At 40.9% G+C, this 12,903-nt stretch overlaps 1 protein-coding gene across 1 annotated transcript in view; it reads left to right on the forward strand.

Moving 5' to 3' along the window:
- The first annotated feature begins 4,214 nt into the window (after nucleotides 1-4,214).
- Nucleotides 4,215-12,903, forward strand: part of LOC146813084 (uncharacterized) — a 122,203-nt gene continuing 113,514 nt past the window's right edge. The window contains exons 1-2 of the mRNA XM_085620069.1: nucleotides 4,215-4,400; nucleotides 10,092-10,218. Coding sequence (XP_085476195.1) covers nucleotides 4,377-4,400; nucleotides 10,092-10,218 — 151 coding nt within the window. The 5' untranslated portion in view covers nucleotides 4,215-4,376. The remainder of the gene's footprint in view (nucleotides 4,401-10,091; nucleotides 10,219-12,903) is intronic.

Here is a 12,903-nt window from a genome sequence, read left to right on the forward strand (position 1 = left end):
ATTGTTTTTAATGTGCTTGTTAATTGTTATTAGTTAATTAATTGTTAAATAATTATGCTAATTGTGTGATATTTTACAATATTTGTGGTGACGTTTATAGGGGAATATGGTGGGAGGTAAATTATTTTTGAAAAATGTATTATTTGTTAATTAATGTTAATTATTTTGCAGGAGTGGGAATAGTAAATTATTCCCACCTGCTATCCAACACTTTCCCTATTGTTGCATTCGCTGGAGTGGGAACAGTAATTTTTACATACCCGCTATCCAACACTTTCCCTACTGTTGCACTTACTGGAGTGGGAATAGTAATTTTTACATACCCGCTATCCAACACTTTCCAAACTGTTGCACTCACTGGAGTGGGAATAGTAAGTTTTACCCACCCCCTATCCAACACTTTCCCTACTGTTGCACTCACTGGAGTGGGAAGAGTAATTTTTACCCACCCACTATCCAACACTTTCCCTACTGTTGTACTCACTGCAGTGGGAATAGTAATTTTTACATACCCGCTATCCGACACTTTCCCTACTGTCGCACTCACTGGAGTGGGAATAGTAATTTTTACATACCCGCTATCCAACACTTTCCAAACTGTTGCACTCACTAGAGTGGGAAAAGTATTTTTTATCTACCCGCTATCCAACACCTTCCCTACTGTTGCACTCGCTGGAGTTGGTATAGTAATTTTTACCCACCCGGTATCTAAAACTTTCTCTACTGTTACACTCGGTGGAGTGGGAATAGTAATTGTTACCCACCCGCTATCCAATACTTTCCCACTGTTGCACTCACTCGATTAGGAATAGTAAATTTAACCCCCCGCTATCCAACATTGTCCCTACTGTTACACGCGTTGGAGTGGGAATAGTAATTTTTACCCACCCACTATCCAGCACTTTCCCTACTGTTGCACTCACTGGAGTGGGAATAGTAAATTATTCCCCTCCGCTATCCAATACTTTCCCTACTGTTGCATTTGCTGTAGTGGGAATAGTAAATTATTCCTTTCCACTATTCAACACTTTCCCTACTGTTGAACTTTTTGTGGTGGAAATAGTAATTTTATCCCCTACGCTATCCAACATTTCCCTACTTTTATAGTTAATGTAGTGTATTTATTTAATTAGAAATATTAATTTTTATATTTTAATTTATTATATATATATTATTTTTATATTTATATTACAGGTTAATGTATATATATATATATGTATTTATAACTTTTCTTATATTTCTAACATTTTATATAATTAAATTAAATAATTACTTATGAATATTAAGTTAATATATATATTTTTAAAAATATATGTATGTTTAATTTTTTTATATTACATTTATCATTTATCAGTTTTTAACATTTTTAAATAATTCTAACTGTGTTTTTCTCAATTATATGTATTATTTCATTATGTTTATATTATTTTAACACATTTAAAAAAACTATATTTTAAACAATGATATTTTAAACAACGATATTTTGGTTACGATATTTTTGTACTTACCATTGTAGAGATAGGCTGTTGATATTCTGTCCATCGATATTGTAGACTCGATATTCCTGTAGCTCGATATTCTGTCCGTCGGTATTCTGTCAGTGAGACATTCATATACCTATCAAAAGGACTAGGAACAGTAGACCAAGTGCAATCATGAGCTGTAGCCCGGGAAAAACAAAGTAAGTCTTTTTCGGCCAAAGGTAGAAATCACAAATTCTTCTTTTGTGGGGAACAGGCGGTGGTGGTGGCTTGGGTTCACTTGGATCCGTCAAAATCGGTGAAGTAGCCAGACGCAGTTCATTCTATCTTTGGTAGCTCAGAAGGTTTTGTGGAATTGGTAGATGCCTCCATTAGAGACATATTAACATAGATGTCTGTATTTGGCTGAATTGAGATCTGTGTGTCAATTGTAGTTTGATGTTGTTCAATTTCAACAGGTACAAGTTGCGTTCCATTGTTAGTAACTCCTTCACTTCGTGGATTCGACTTTTCAAACGTTATTAATCGTTGGCAAAGTTTGTATCATACTGTACAGAAAGGTCTTTTGACCCTCTTCCTGCTTCTCTTTCCACTGTTGTTCTATTCATCCTATTCCTTGCCCAGCAGGGCTCTGCTTTGGGTACTTTTAAGGGTTATCTTTCTGCTCTATCTGCTTTTTTTGCAGCTGCCAGACCAACCCTCTCTCTTTAGGTCTCCAATTGTAAATAGGTTTTTGGAGGGCTGTCTCACTTGTTTCCGTCCATGCACTTTGTTGTGCCACAGTGCGACCTTAATTTGGCCCTCACTTTACTTATGTGTGCTCCCTTCGAGCCTTTGCACAACTGTCCCCTCTGACTGCTAACCATGAAGACAGCCTTTCTAGTGGTGATAACATCTGCCTGGAGGGTGAGTGAGTTGCCGGTGATAGCTTGTGCGCCTCCCTACAGGATGTATTTTCCAGATAAAGTGGAGCTTCGCACCTGTGCTTCATTCTTGCCGAAGGCGGTGACCCCATTCCATCTTGGTCAGTCTATCACAATCTCCACCTTCTTTGCTCCTCGCATCCCTCTAAGAAAGAAAAGCGTCTCCACCGTCTGGACCCAAAAAGAGCATTACCATTCTACCTTGACCGCACAAAGGAGTTCCGGGTGGACGACCAACTCTTTGTGGGTTACATGGGAGCTAAGAAGGGATGACAGGTGCAGAAAAGGGCCATTTCTTGCTGGGTTGTTCTCTGCATTAAGATCCGCTAAGCCCTGGCTAAAAAGCAGTCCCCTGAGCGATTAAGGGCCCATTCCACCAGGGAAAGGCTGTGACTACGGCCTTGGCTTGGGGTGTCCCAGTCCTGGACACCTGTCAGGCAGCAACGTGGGCATCTTTGCACACGTTTGCCAAGCACTACTGCCTGGACAGGCAGGTCCGCAGGGGTGGGCATTTTGCTTGTTTGGTCCTGCAGGACTTCCAGTGTGAGGAATTGGTTCACAACCCAATGCCGGGAGAGTATGGCTTGGGTATCTAATTCAAAGTTAAGGAATCTACAGCTAGAAGACTTTATGAGATGAACAAGTTACTTACTTTCGGTAACACATTATCTGGTAGAGACTCTATCTAGCTGCAGATTCCTTACAGGCCCACCCACTCCTCCCCGCTTTGCAGACTGATTTTTGTTAGGGCTAGGGTTACTCCCTTTTTCAGGGCCCTAGTTTGCACACGTTTACGTCAGTTACTTCGTTGCTCTGCGCTTCTGGCATGGAAAAAAATGAAAAGTACTGACATCCACGCGCCTGGTTGGCACCTGTATAGGTGACTGCGCTGTCATAAACGACGCTAACGACATCATGCGTAACCGAATGGAGCCACACAATGGCGCGTCAAGGGGTATTGCTCGAGCAAAAGTTTCCGGATCCAGCCTGATGCCTGGGAAATTCAAAGGTAAAGAATATGCAGCTAGATAGAGTAACTTGTTCAACAAAGCCATAGTTGTTGCTTATTTAGCTTATGCAGCTAACAACAATTGACAAAGCGAATAGTCCTGCCTCCTTGTACGAGTTATGTTACTTGCTTTAAGATGCAATAAGGGTAGCAGCAAAATACCAGTGGAGCAGCAAGCACTCTATACGAAGCACAGATTTTTAGCTTACTGTTTTATAGCCACACCCTTAATTACATTGCCCACGCCCCTTTGAGAGAACCCCTCACCCCCCTCCCCAGTATTTTCATCCCACTTAAGGCCCTGAGCATACCTGTTGAGCCAGTAAAAAAACAGCCTGGTTGGCAATCCTAAAGGTAGTAACCCTAATCGTCTATGATACACACTTGCTTCTGAGTCCACTAATGGGATTGTCGTACGGGTAGTGGTGAAATGCACTTTTTTAGTTTTGAAGAGACTTTTTTATATGTTTGCATGAACTACATGCCAAACATTTTCACGGCTTGGTCCGTGCACAAGCTCTTAAGCGGCAACCCAGACACTTCACTCGGCGTCGACTCGCCCATGTCTAAGCCCTACTTATTTTTGTGGATTAACGTGAACTACACTTCATGCAGGGAATGTTTGGGGTACGAGTGGGCGAGTCTGCTCATGCGCACAACGTGTCGTCATTCATGTCGCGCGTGCCCCCACGATCACCCTTCCCTCCCGCCGAGCTGCAGAGCGTGCTCCGTCTGGAGCGCTCTCACTGCGCCTGCGCCGGATAGCAGTGTGCCCACCTACTGCGCATGCGCACCGTCTCCGGGCCAGGTGGGGGCCGCCTAACTGCAGTATTGTTGGGATTTGTGCACCAGGAGGGGAAAGAGTAGGGAGTTGGGGCAGCGATCTGTTGGGGGGTCCCGAACCCGCACCCACACCCTAGCTCCAGCTGCTTCCACCTGTGCATCTCATTAATTCATGCAGCAATGTCCCGCTGCTATTTGGATAAGGTGAGCCATGCCCTGATCCGTGCATTCCATGTCCAGGGTGGGCTTTATTTACATTATGTGCTCTAATTAATTGTAATCAATAATTGTATTTTGAAATTAGCGAACTGATATTTTAACAATATTTTGTCGCTCGTGCTGTCTCAAATAAAGTGTTGTAGCCCTGGTACACTCAGATTTGGTAGCTCTTCATAATTATAATGCATTATTATTTTTGTGATTTCGTCAAGGCATTTTGATAATCGCCATAATTTGTCACGCTCGTCGTATTGCAAACTAATAGTTTTATGGGATTTGAAAAGGACATGACGGTGCCAGGCTGTACTGAAAGCTGCTCTGTATGATATTAGTGTAGGTGCATGTGATGAGATCTGCAGAGAGAACAGCGCCTTGTAGACTGCATTTTTGAGGGTATGGGGTAAAGTTATGTTTCTGGAGTTTTTTAAAATAATAAATGTTATCACCTTACTTTTCACTCACCACGGATGTTTTTTTGCAGCGCTGTAAACAAATTACATTTAGCCAAGTCAATGGTAAATTATATCACCAATTGCATTAATACCTTAGTAGTTAGTTTAATCTTTATTTCGGTTCTTTAGACCATACAATCATATGAAGATATATACACAACAATTGCATTATCGAATACGAATTTAGTTCAGTAAAATAATTAAAATCATAAAACAATTTTTACCAATAAGAAATCAGTTAGTATTAATACCTTAGTATTTGCATGTTGCTCATTTTCACTCTTCCCCAGCTTCGAAAATATGAATACTTCAGTGGTCTCTATTTATTCCATGTCGTTCTTAACCACTGTCTTGATGTTTTTCCTTTGTACTGTAAAAGTTATTAAGTGTACTTCCAAATGAAAAAACACAATTATAAGTAGAACGCAAAGCACAGGATGAATTACTGGTAAGTGACAGGTAGTTGCTGAAGAGCTGTTATTACTTCTCCACTTTATCATGTAAACAAACTGCAGTGCAGGTATTAGGAACTATTAACTCCATGAAATCCTTGGAAGTGCCTAGAGGGATGATAAGTATTTAAAGGTGTCATGAACAACAAGTGGTACACTTACCCAAATATGTGGTTTCAATTAGAAGGCCTAACAGTTTGGGTCAAAACTCTGACCTGTAAAAGGTTTTACAGCAGGTGCAGCTTGGATGTAAATACATTTCTTTAAAAAAAAATATCTTAAAGCAAAAAGATTTGTTCATCTTTTCCCTTTAGCGCAAACTGGGTGACCACCCTCCCCCGGGGGCTTCAGGGATGCCACTGTTATGGACTGCTGCTGAACATACTACCTAGCCAGGTTTGCTCCAGACAGGTCAGAGGTAACATTTACCTCTGCCTCAGTTGGTGTTCATTCAGCAAAACAGCCTGTTAATGCAAATTGCTACACATGTGTTTTTAAGGAGATTGTAGAAGTGCCAAGGAATAGAAATAACTCTTAACTCTGATTAAGTTAAAGGATATATTAGGAAGGCCCGATTGGTATTTGTCTTGGTGCTGAAGTGCGCTCTTGATATTTCACTATCCCTTCTTTCTGGCGGTATCTTTAGATTTCACTCAAGTAATGGATTTCGATCACTGCCTTCTATGTAGAATTTTAAATCCTATATTAATCTCATCAGGACTTGAGTTCCCAAATGATTTTGACAAGTGGAAATGCTGTGTAGAATGAGATGATCAAGCTGTCTATGGGTTTGGTCTAGTTTTGCCTATATTTATTTATTGAGAATATTATAAAGCACGAATATGACCCAAGAGTGCCGGAGCGCAGTACATAATAAAGTAATAAGGTAACATACAGATTGCAGATCAGGCCTCGAAAAATCTACTCACCCACTCACTATGGCAGATCAGATTTAACAGGTCAATCTAATTTAGCACCTACCCGTCCCTTCTAGTGAGTGAACTTAAGCTGGAAGAAACAGGTGTTCTGTTCATTCAGAAAGTGAACGATCAGTAAAGATGCCTTTAAATCTTGTTTGTATCTTGACACATTTGCTGTCTGTTCAAGGAAAGAGATCAAATGTTAGTTTGTCTTTTTACAAATTCTTTCTTATCTCAACCTGGAATATGGTGTTTGCTTTTCTTTCTCTTGTTAGAGTTAGAGGTTTTCGTCAAGTGAGCCTACTGACCATCATTGTGAAACAAAAGGCTGTGAGATGCCAGTTTTTTTGTTCTAACGCAGAAGATTTAAACAGCTTGTAAATAAATAGTACAAGTATTTCAAAATATATCAGGAATTACGAAAAAACATTTTTATTTGTAATTCAGAAGTGTGATGCAAACAAAGATTTAAATAGGAGCAAAACAATCAGAACACTATTTGGTGATGTGCAAATGACAAATATTTGCAGAAACTCAATTTCCAAACATTATACACTATAGTTTTATCAGTATAACCACGTCAGTGAGAAATGTTGTGGCCATTTCAATGGAAAATCTGCTGATTGCAAATAAGTGTGGTACCACTTAATGCTTCCGGTATTTATTAATAGTAATAGTTTTAAAACATGATTTGAGAAACATTCCTGCCCCCGTCCTGATGACAATGCGGTTAATGAACAAAGAGGCAGGTCATCATCGTGTGTATCCTATATGTGGCTAGATTTGTATTATATACAGAGCAACATTTTAGTGTTTTAATTCCACAACAGTGTTTTTCTACAGCAGGCATGCTGAACTCGTGTATTTGAAGGTGCTCACATATGTGGTAAAATAGAAAATGGCAGCTCAGTGAATAAAAAAAAATGTGCCCAGGATCACATGATTTGAAACTAGCTTATGGGTCAAGAACATTATAATTACGTCAAGTAGATTATTTAAGTCAATAGACCTGCAGGTCTAGAAACATTTTTATGTTTTTCCGTAGCCTGCAGAGTAAAAAAATATTTAATGGTAACTTGCAGTTTTACTATGCTGGTTGCAATGTATGCAGAAAAGTTACGGTGTAAGTAACAGGTTAATCAAGTTGGGTACAATATATTATAATAAATGCAAATAGGTAACAGTTTAGCCCGAAATGTAAAATTGATGCAACAGTTCCAGAGGATGCATCTAATAAGTCTACCTTTGGCTACAGTTAGTATGGCTGATTAGGCCAAGCTTTACAATATAAACAGCAGGTAACAATATAGGCAGAGATTCAGAGGTAATTTTACATTAGCGTGTGAAGCGTCCAAGCAGTTAACAGTGGTAGTTTACAAGTAGCATCGAACTAGATATAGATATAGCCGTTTATCGCATGATCCAATCCACCCAGCAATAAGTATGTTTCAAAAACAAGTTATTTCATTCTCTTCTTGAAAGTCAGAGAGGAGGGGTTCGTGTGGCTCACTGGTGGTAAGGAGTTCCATATCCTGAGCGCACGCACGTTTTAGCTTCTCAGTGTGCAGCTTCCACCAAATAAGGTTAGTTTCTGTGGCTAATATTTTGAGGTTCAGTGGCGTACAGCTTTGTGTGTGACACAAGCTATCTTTAAAATGCGTTGTGCTTTGATAGGTAGCCACTTTAGAGCGATCGTTAAGGAAGTGATGTGCTCATAGCGCCTTGTTCCGGTTAATAGTCTTCAAGTTGCGCTGAGCATAGCCCTTACTGGTGCTATTCGGGTGCGTCAGCAAGCACTACATTACTCTAATATAGTCTGGAGATTACGAGGGCTTGTCCCACATTTCAGAACTCGGTAGCGGAATGAATGACTTGATTTGATTTTCCTAATAAGCCTGAGTTGGTATAGTGCACCTTTGAAGGTGGAGTTGATGTTGGTGATCATGTTTAGGTGTTTGTCAAGGGAGATTCCAAGAGATCGCGTGCTGTCGATGGTAAAGGATATTTCAAGGTAGTGTTGGATGTCATTTGCTTAAAGATGGCACTGTAATTTGGCTTGGTGGAAAATTGAAGTTAGAAGTTCCATGTATAAGTTAAAGAGAATCGGGGCTAGGATGAAGCCTCAAAGAACTCCTGGGTTGACATGGGTTGGATTAGATATGAAGTCCTTTAATTTTCTGAGAGGCGATTGTTGAGGTAGGAGGAGAACCGTTTCAGGACTGTCTACCTCAGATCCATTTGAGAATTTAAAGGTGTTTAGTAGAATGTTGTGGTTAACAGTGTCACAGGTCAAGGAGAGATTAAGGAGTATAAGCAGACCGGATTCTCCTTTGTCCAGTATTGCAAGGGCATCATCCGTGATTTTGAATATGGCCGTCTCCATGCTGCATCCAACTCTGAAGCCCAAAGCTATAGTAGTAACTTTGTTCATACATCGCTTGAACCCTGAGTTTTGCCATTTTGTAGTGCTGTAAGTAACAGACGTCTCTGTTGTCCAGTGCATAACTATTTTTTTTATTTTGTAAGAATAAAAGTGCAGAGTTGAACCTTCAGAATTTGAAGCTGTGACCTAGTTTGCTAACCATCTCCACTGAGAGCACTTACATCACAGAGGTATTTTAACGCTCTGTGCTTACTGTCAGAGTTAGCTAAACTGGGGTGCTTATAACTTTGGGCATGTGGAATTAACGGGGATTCAGGATTGAACCCTGAGGCTTCCCTAAACAATGAGGGATTTCAGGGGGAATTGCTGATTCCTCATTCTCCCCCACAGTTTACAGTGGGATATTTTGGCTCTTTTTAGGCACGTCGTTTAGATAGAAATCCTATTTAAACAAATGCTGAATGTTGGTTTTGATAATTGTGTACTGTTCTTAAGAATGTAATTGTTTAATTTAACTAGTAATTACACTTCTTCACGTATGCACTACTTACATAGTGCTAAAAACACAGCTGGCAACACCAGAGAAGGTGAGAAGTGATTGCATGTGAGAAATGTGCTTTTAAGTGTGAAAGTTGCGTTGCTGGCAGTTGTGCCTAATTTTTAAGGCCCACTAACTTGGTTAATTTTAATGCAACTGGAAACCGTAGTATGTTTTTTGCTTCCTTACTTAGCATCAACAGCTACACCTAGGCCTTATCTGTAGCAGCAAATGCCTCGTATTCTGAGAACCTGAATTAATCATGTTGCATGCAGGTATGCCTTTATATATGAAGAAACGTCGGATTAGTTACCTTCCGCAAGCAGGGATGGGGAACACTCCGGATGGAGTCTTGTTCTTTGACGTCACCTGGTTTCGGTTGTAAGGTGGGCTGGTGTGTCTTTGTAGACTGATGGACGAACCGGCCACTGCAGATTATTTTAAGCATAACAAGGCTCAGTTTCTTAGACCCAACTCATTTCTCATGCCTATGTGAAATGGTAAAATCGCCTTTCTAACAAGAAGGTAACTTAACCTGGACTTGAGTGGGACAAAGGTAATGCTCCATATCAACCCCCCCCCCCCCCCCTCCAATAGGACCAGGGTGATGTCTCACAATGCTGTGTTCAGGGAGGAGGAGGGTCCCGGAGGGTGGCCAGATTGCTACCACTGAAGACAAAATCCTCAAAACCTTGTGACTCGAACAGCAGAGGCCTCACAAACTGTGCTGAGCAGACAGGCTGCCACTGAAGCTGGAGAAGAAGTTCAATCGCCTAAAATGATAAACCCTTGTGTCAGTGTCGCACGTCACTGGCACAGCACGGAATATATTTCCCGGAAGCTTCCCTGATTATTGCAATGATTTTATATTCATCAGCTATTTTTAAGCAAATGAAGTGACCCGTAATATGACTTTACATTTCTATTCCAGGCACCGGTTACGTTCCGTGATGTTGCTGCCTATTTTTCTGAAGAGGAGTGGACGCTTTTACGCAATTGGCAGAAAGAGCTGTACAAAAACGCCATGAGGGAAATTCACCGGGCTATGATCTCACTGGGTATAGTCGAACTGCCTACCTCTTTTTTAATTTTTTACACTTTGAACACTCCTGTATTATTTTAGAGGTTTTGTTTATATGTATATAGCGACTACTTCAAAGTGAACCTCCTCTAAGCACATGGATACATTGTGGTGTGAATCAAGTGCTCCAGAAAGGTGCTACAGAAGCACCTTTCCCCTTGCACCTGTATGCAGAAAACCAGGGCCCAAGGTATTCCAAGGCAGTGTGAGCATGTAAAAGAGTCATGTGCCTCAGAGTTGAAGAGTGCCTACATTTCGTGTAAACAATTGTGAAGATTTATGTGATCGCAAACCTTTTTCATGTGGGCAGGCAAGCCTTTGATATGATGTGATACCAAAATAGAGCGGGCAGAATTTTCCTGATGTAAATATTGCATCGTTAATATGGTTTCCAAAAATAATGCCCCATTGCAATTAATAATAGATAATAAATAGTCCATGGTATGTTAGTTGTGCAAATGCTATTTAAAACAGGATATTTATGTAGTATGATATTTCTATATTTGATATTTTGTTATACAACCGTTGTCCAGGGAAGCGGGCACGTTCCCCTCCTCCGTTTTGCATTGTGCTTTTCTTACTTGCTGTATATATCCCACTTAAAAAGCCTTCTATGGATTAAATGATGTCAGTCGTGGAGTAAAGAGGAGGCCATGAACGCCATAGGTTTGTTGTGCATGTTTCACTTCTTTCAAATATAAAACTGAATTTCTTTAGGCAGGAATCAAAACCTGTTGGGGTGTGAAGGTTGGAAATGGTGCATAGCTAGCAGTTTGGCTGCTTACAAGAGGCATATAGCAGGAATTGATTGGTACTCAATTTATAGATCTCTCAATTATTGATAGGTATGTCACCGTTGCTTGGATTCAAACTTATGCGGTACAAGAATGTTTCAGTGTCAAGCGCTTAACTCGCTGAGCCAGGATTGCAGCCATTGCTATTCATGTAGCTGTATTTTAGACACAGCATGTGCAGGTTCATCTGCTTGAACAAGGAGCCCTGGAGGTTTCATTGGCTGGATTTGGTGGTTTCCTTGAGCTCGTGACCTACTGTGATTCTGATGGCTCTTCTGTCGGTGTGCTTCCTGCTGTTTGGACATCAATATTGCACATTTTGTGTATTTCATCTGATAGATTTCAAGGCATTTCAAATAATGGGGCGGTTTTGAGCTGTAAAGACAGAAAGGATGCATCGAAGGAGCTCTAGGTAGTGGTGGCGCTGCTACTACTGCGTCTGTAGGGATGGGTATGGTCATACTGGTGGGCACTTTCTGACCGTGGCTTCTCTTTTGGAATTCGGATGCATAATTTTCAGGCCTAGGATTTCCCACTGGTCTGAAGGCATAGTTGCATTAATGACTACCAGGTGGCTATGCCAGTTAGTTACCAGAGCTACCAAAAGGCGTAGATATAATGTAACCTGTTGCTCTAAAATAATTCTTTCAACTAGGCAGTCTATATGGAGATCAACAGTGTTTGATTCCGCAAGGTGGGCTTCAGGAAACTGAGCAGGCCCTGCTGGCGAGGCAAGAGCTGGCTGAATGCTGCCATCCCGAGTTCTTCAGCTGAACATATTCCACTTCCCAGAACATCCTCAATTTGCCACCTAATTCCATCTCTAGCATTGTGCACTGGAGTGTTTATTCTCAACCGGTGCTAAAAAGACAAAATACTCCTATTCCGGTGCATTTCTTGTTGAACACGCACTCACAGCTTGATTAGTCCTATGCTCTTCAGGTCCAGTTTTGCAGTCAGATTAAGATTGTTAGTTCCACAAAGTTTTAGTTCCCGCAACCTAGGAGCAAGTGCAGTAGACTCCTCGTGTCTCCTGAAAACACTGCCAACGATGCTCTAGAATGTTCTCCTCCTGGAAGGCAGCCGTGTTCCAAGAACAATGGTTGCCAGGCCTTTTGAGCGTCACCTTACCTACCTAAACCTCACTGACGAGCACTGATTGACCCGTTGGCTCCCTTTTTCATTGATGCCTCTCCCTATTTAGGTTGTCAAATCTCGTGGGAGTACTGAACAATACTTACTCATTCTTGCAAGATCTTTCATGAGTTCTTGCATATGTACTTGGTGGCCTGTTTGCCACATGCCATGGGAAACGGGGAACAACCTTTACAACGCAACTTTTACAACGCACTACACTTACAACGCATTTTTTACAACGCAACATCCACTACAACGCATTCCATTACATAGCATGACACTACAACGCATTTTTAAAAACTACCTTTACAACGCATTCCATTACATCGCATACTACCTTTACAACGCATACCATTACAACGCATAATATTACACTACACTATCCAACACTTACCCTACTGTTGCACCCCCTGGAGTTAGAATAGTAATTTTTACCCCTATACTATCCAACACTTACCCTACTGTTGCACCCCCTGGAGTTAGAATAGTAATTTTTACCCCTATACTATCCAACACTTACCCTACTGTTGCACCCCCTGGAGTTAGAATAGTAATTTTTACCCCTATACTATCCACCACTTTCCCTACTGTTGCACCCCCTGGAGTTAGAATAGTAATTTTTACCCCTATACTATCCAACACTTTACCTTAAATGCAATTTAATATTATGCGTTGTAATGGTATGCGTTGTAAAGGTAGTATGCGATGTAATGGAATGCGTTGTAAAGGTA

This window comes from Triturus cristatus, chromosome 7 (genome assembly GCF_964204655.1).
Source record: "Triturus cristatus chromosome 7, aTriCri1.1, whole genome shotgun sequence".
In the NCBI taxonomy this organism is placed as follows: domain Eukaryota; kingdom Metazoa; phylum Chordata; class Amphibia; order Caudata; family Salamandridae; genus Triturus; species Triturus cristatus.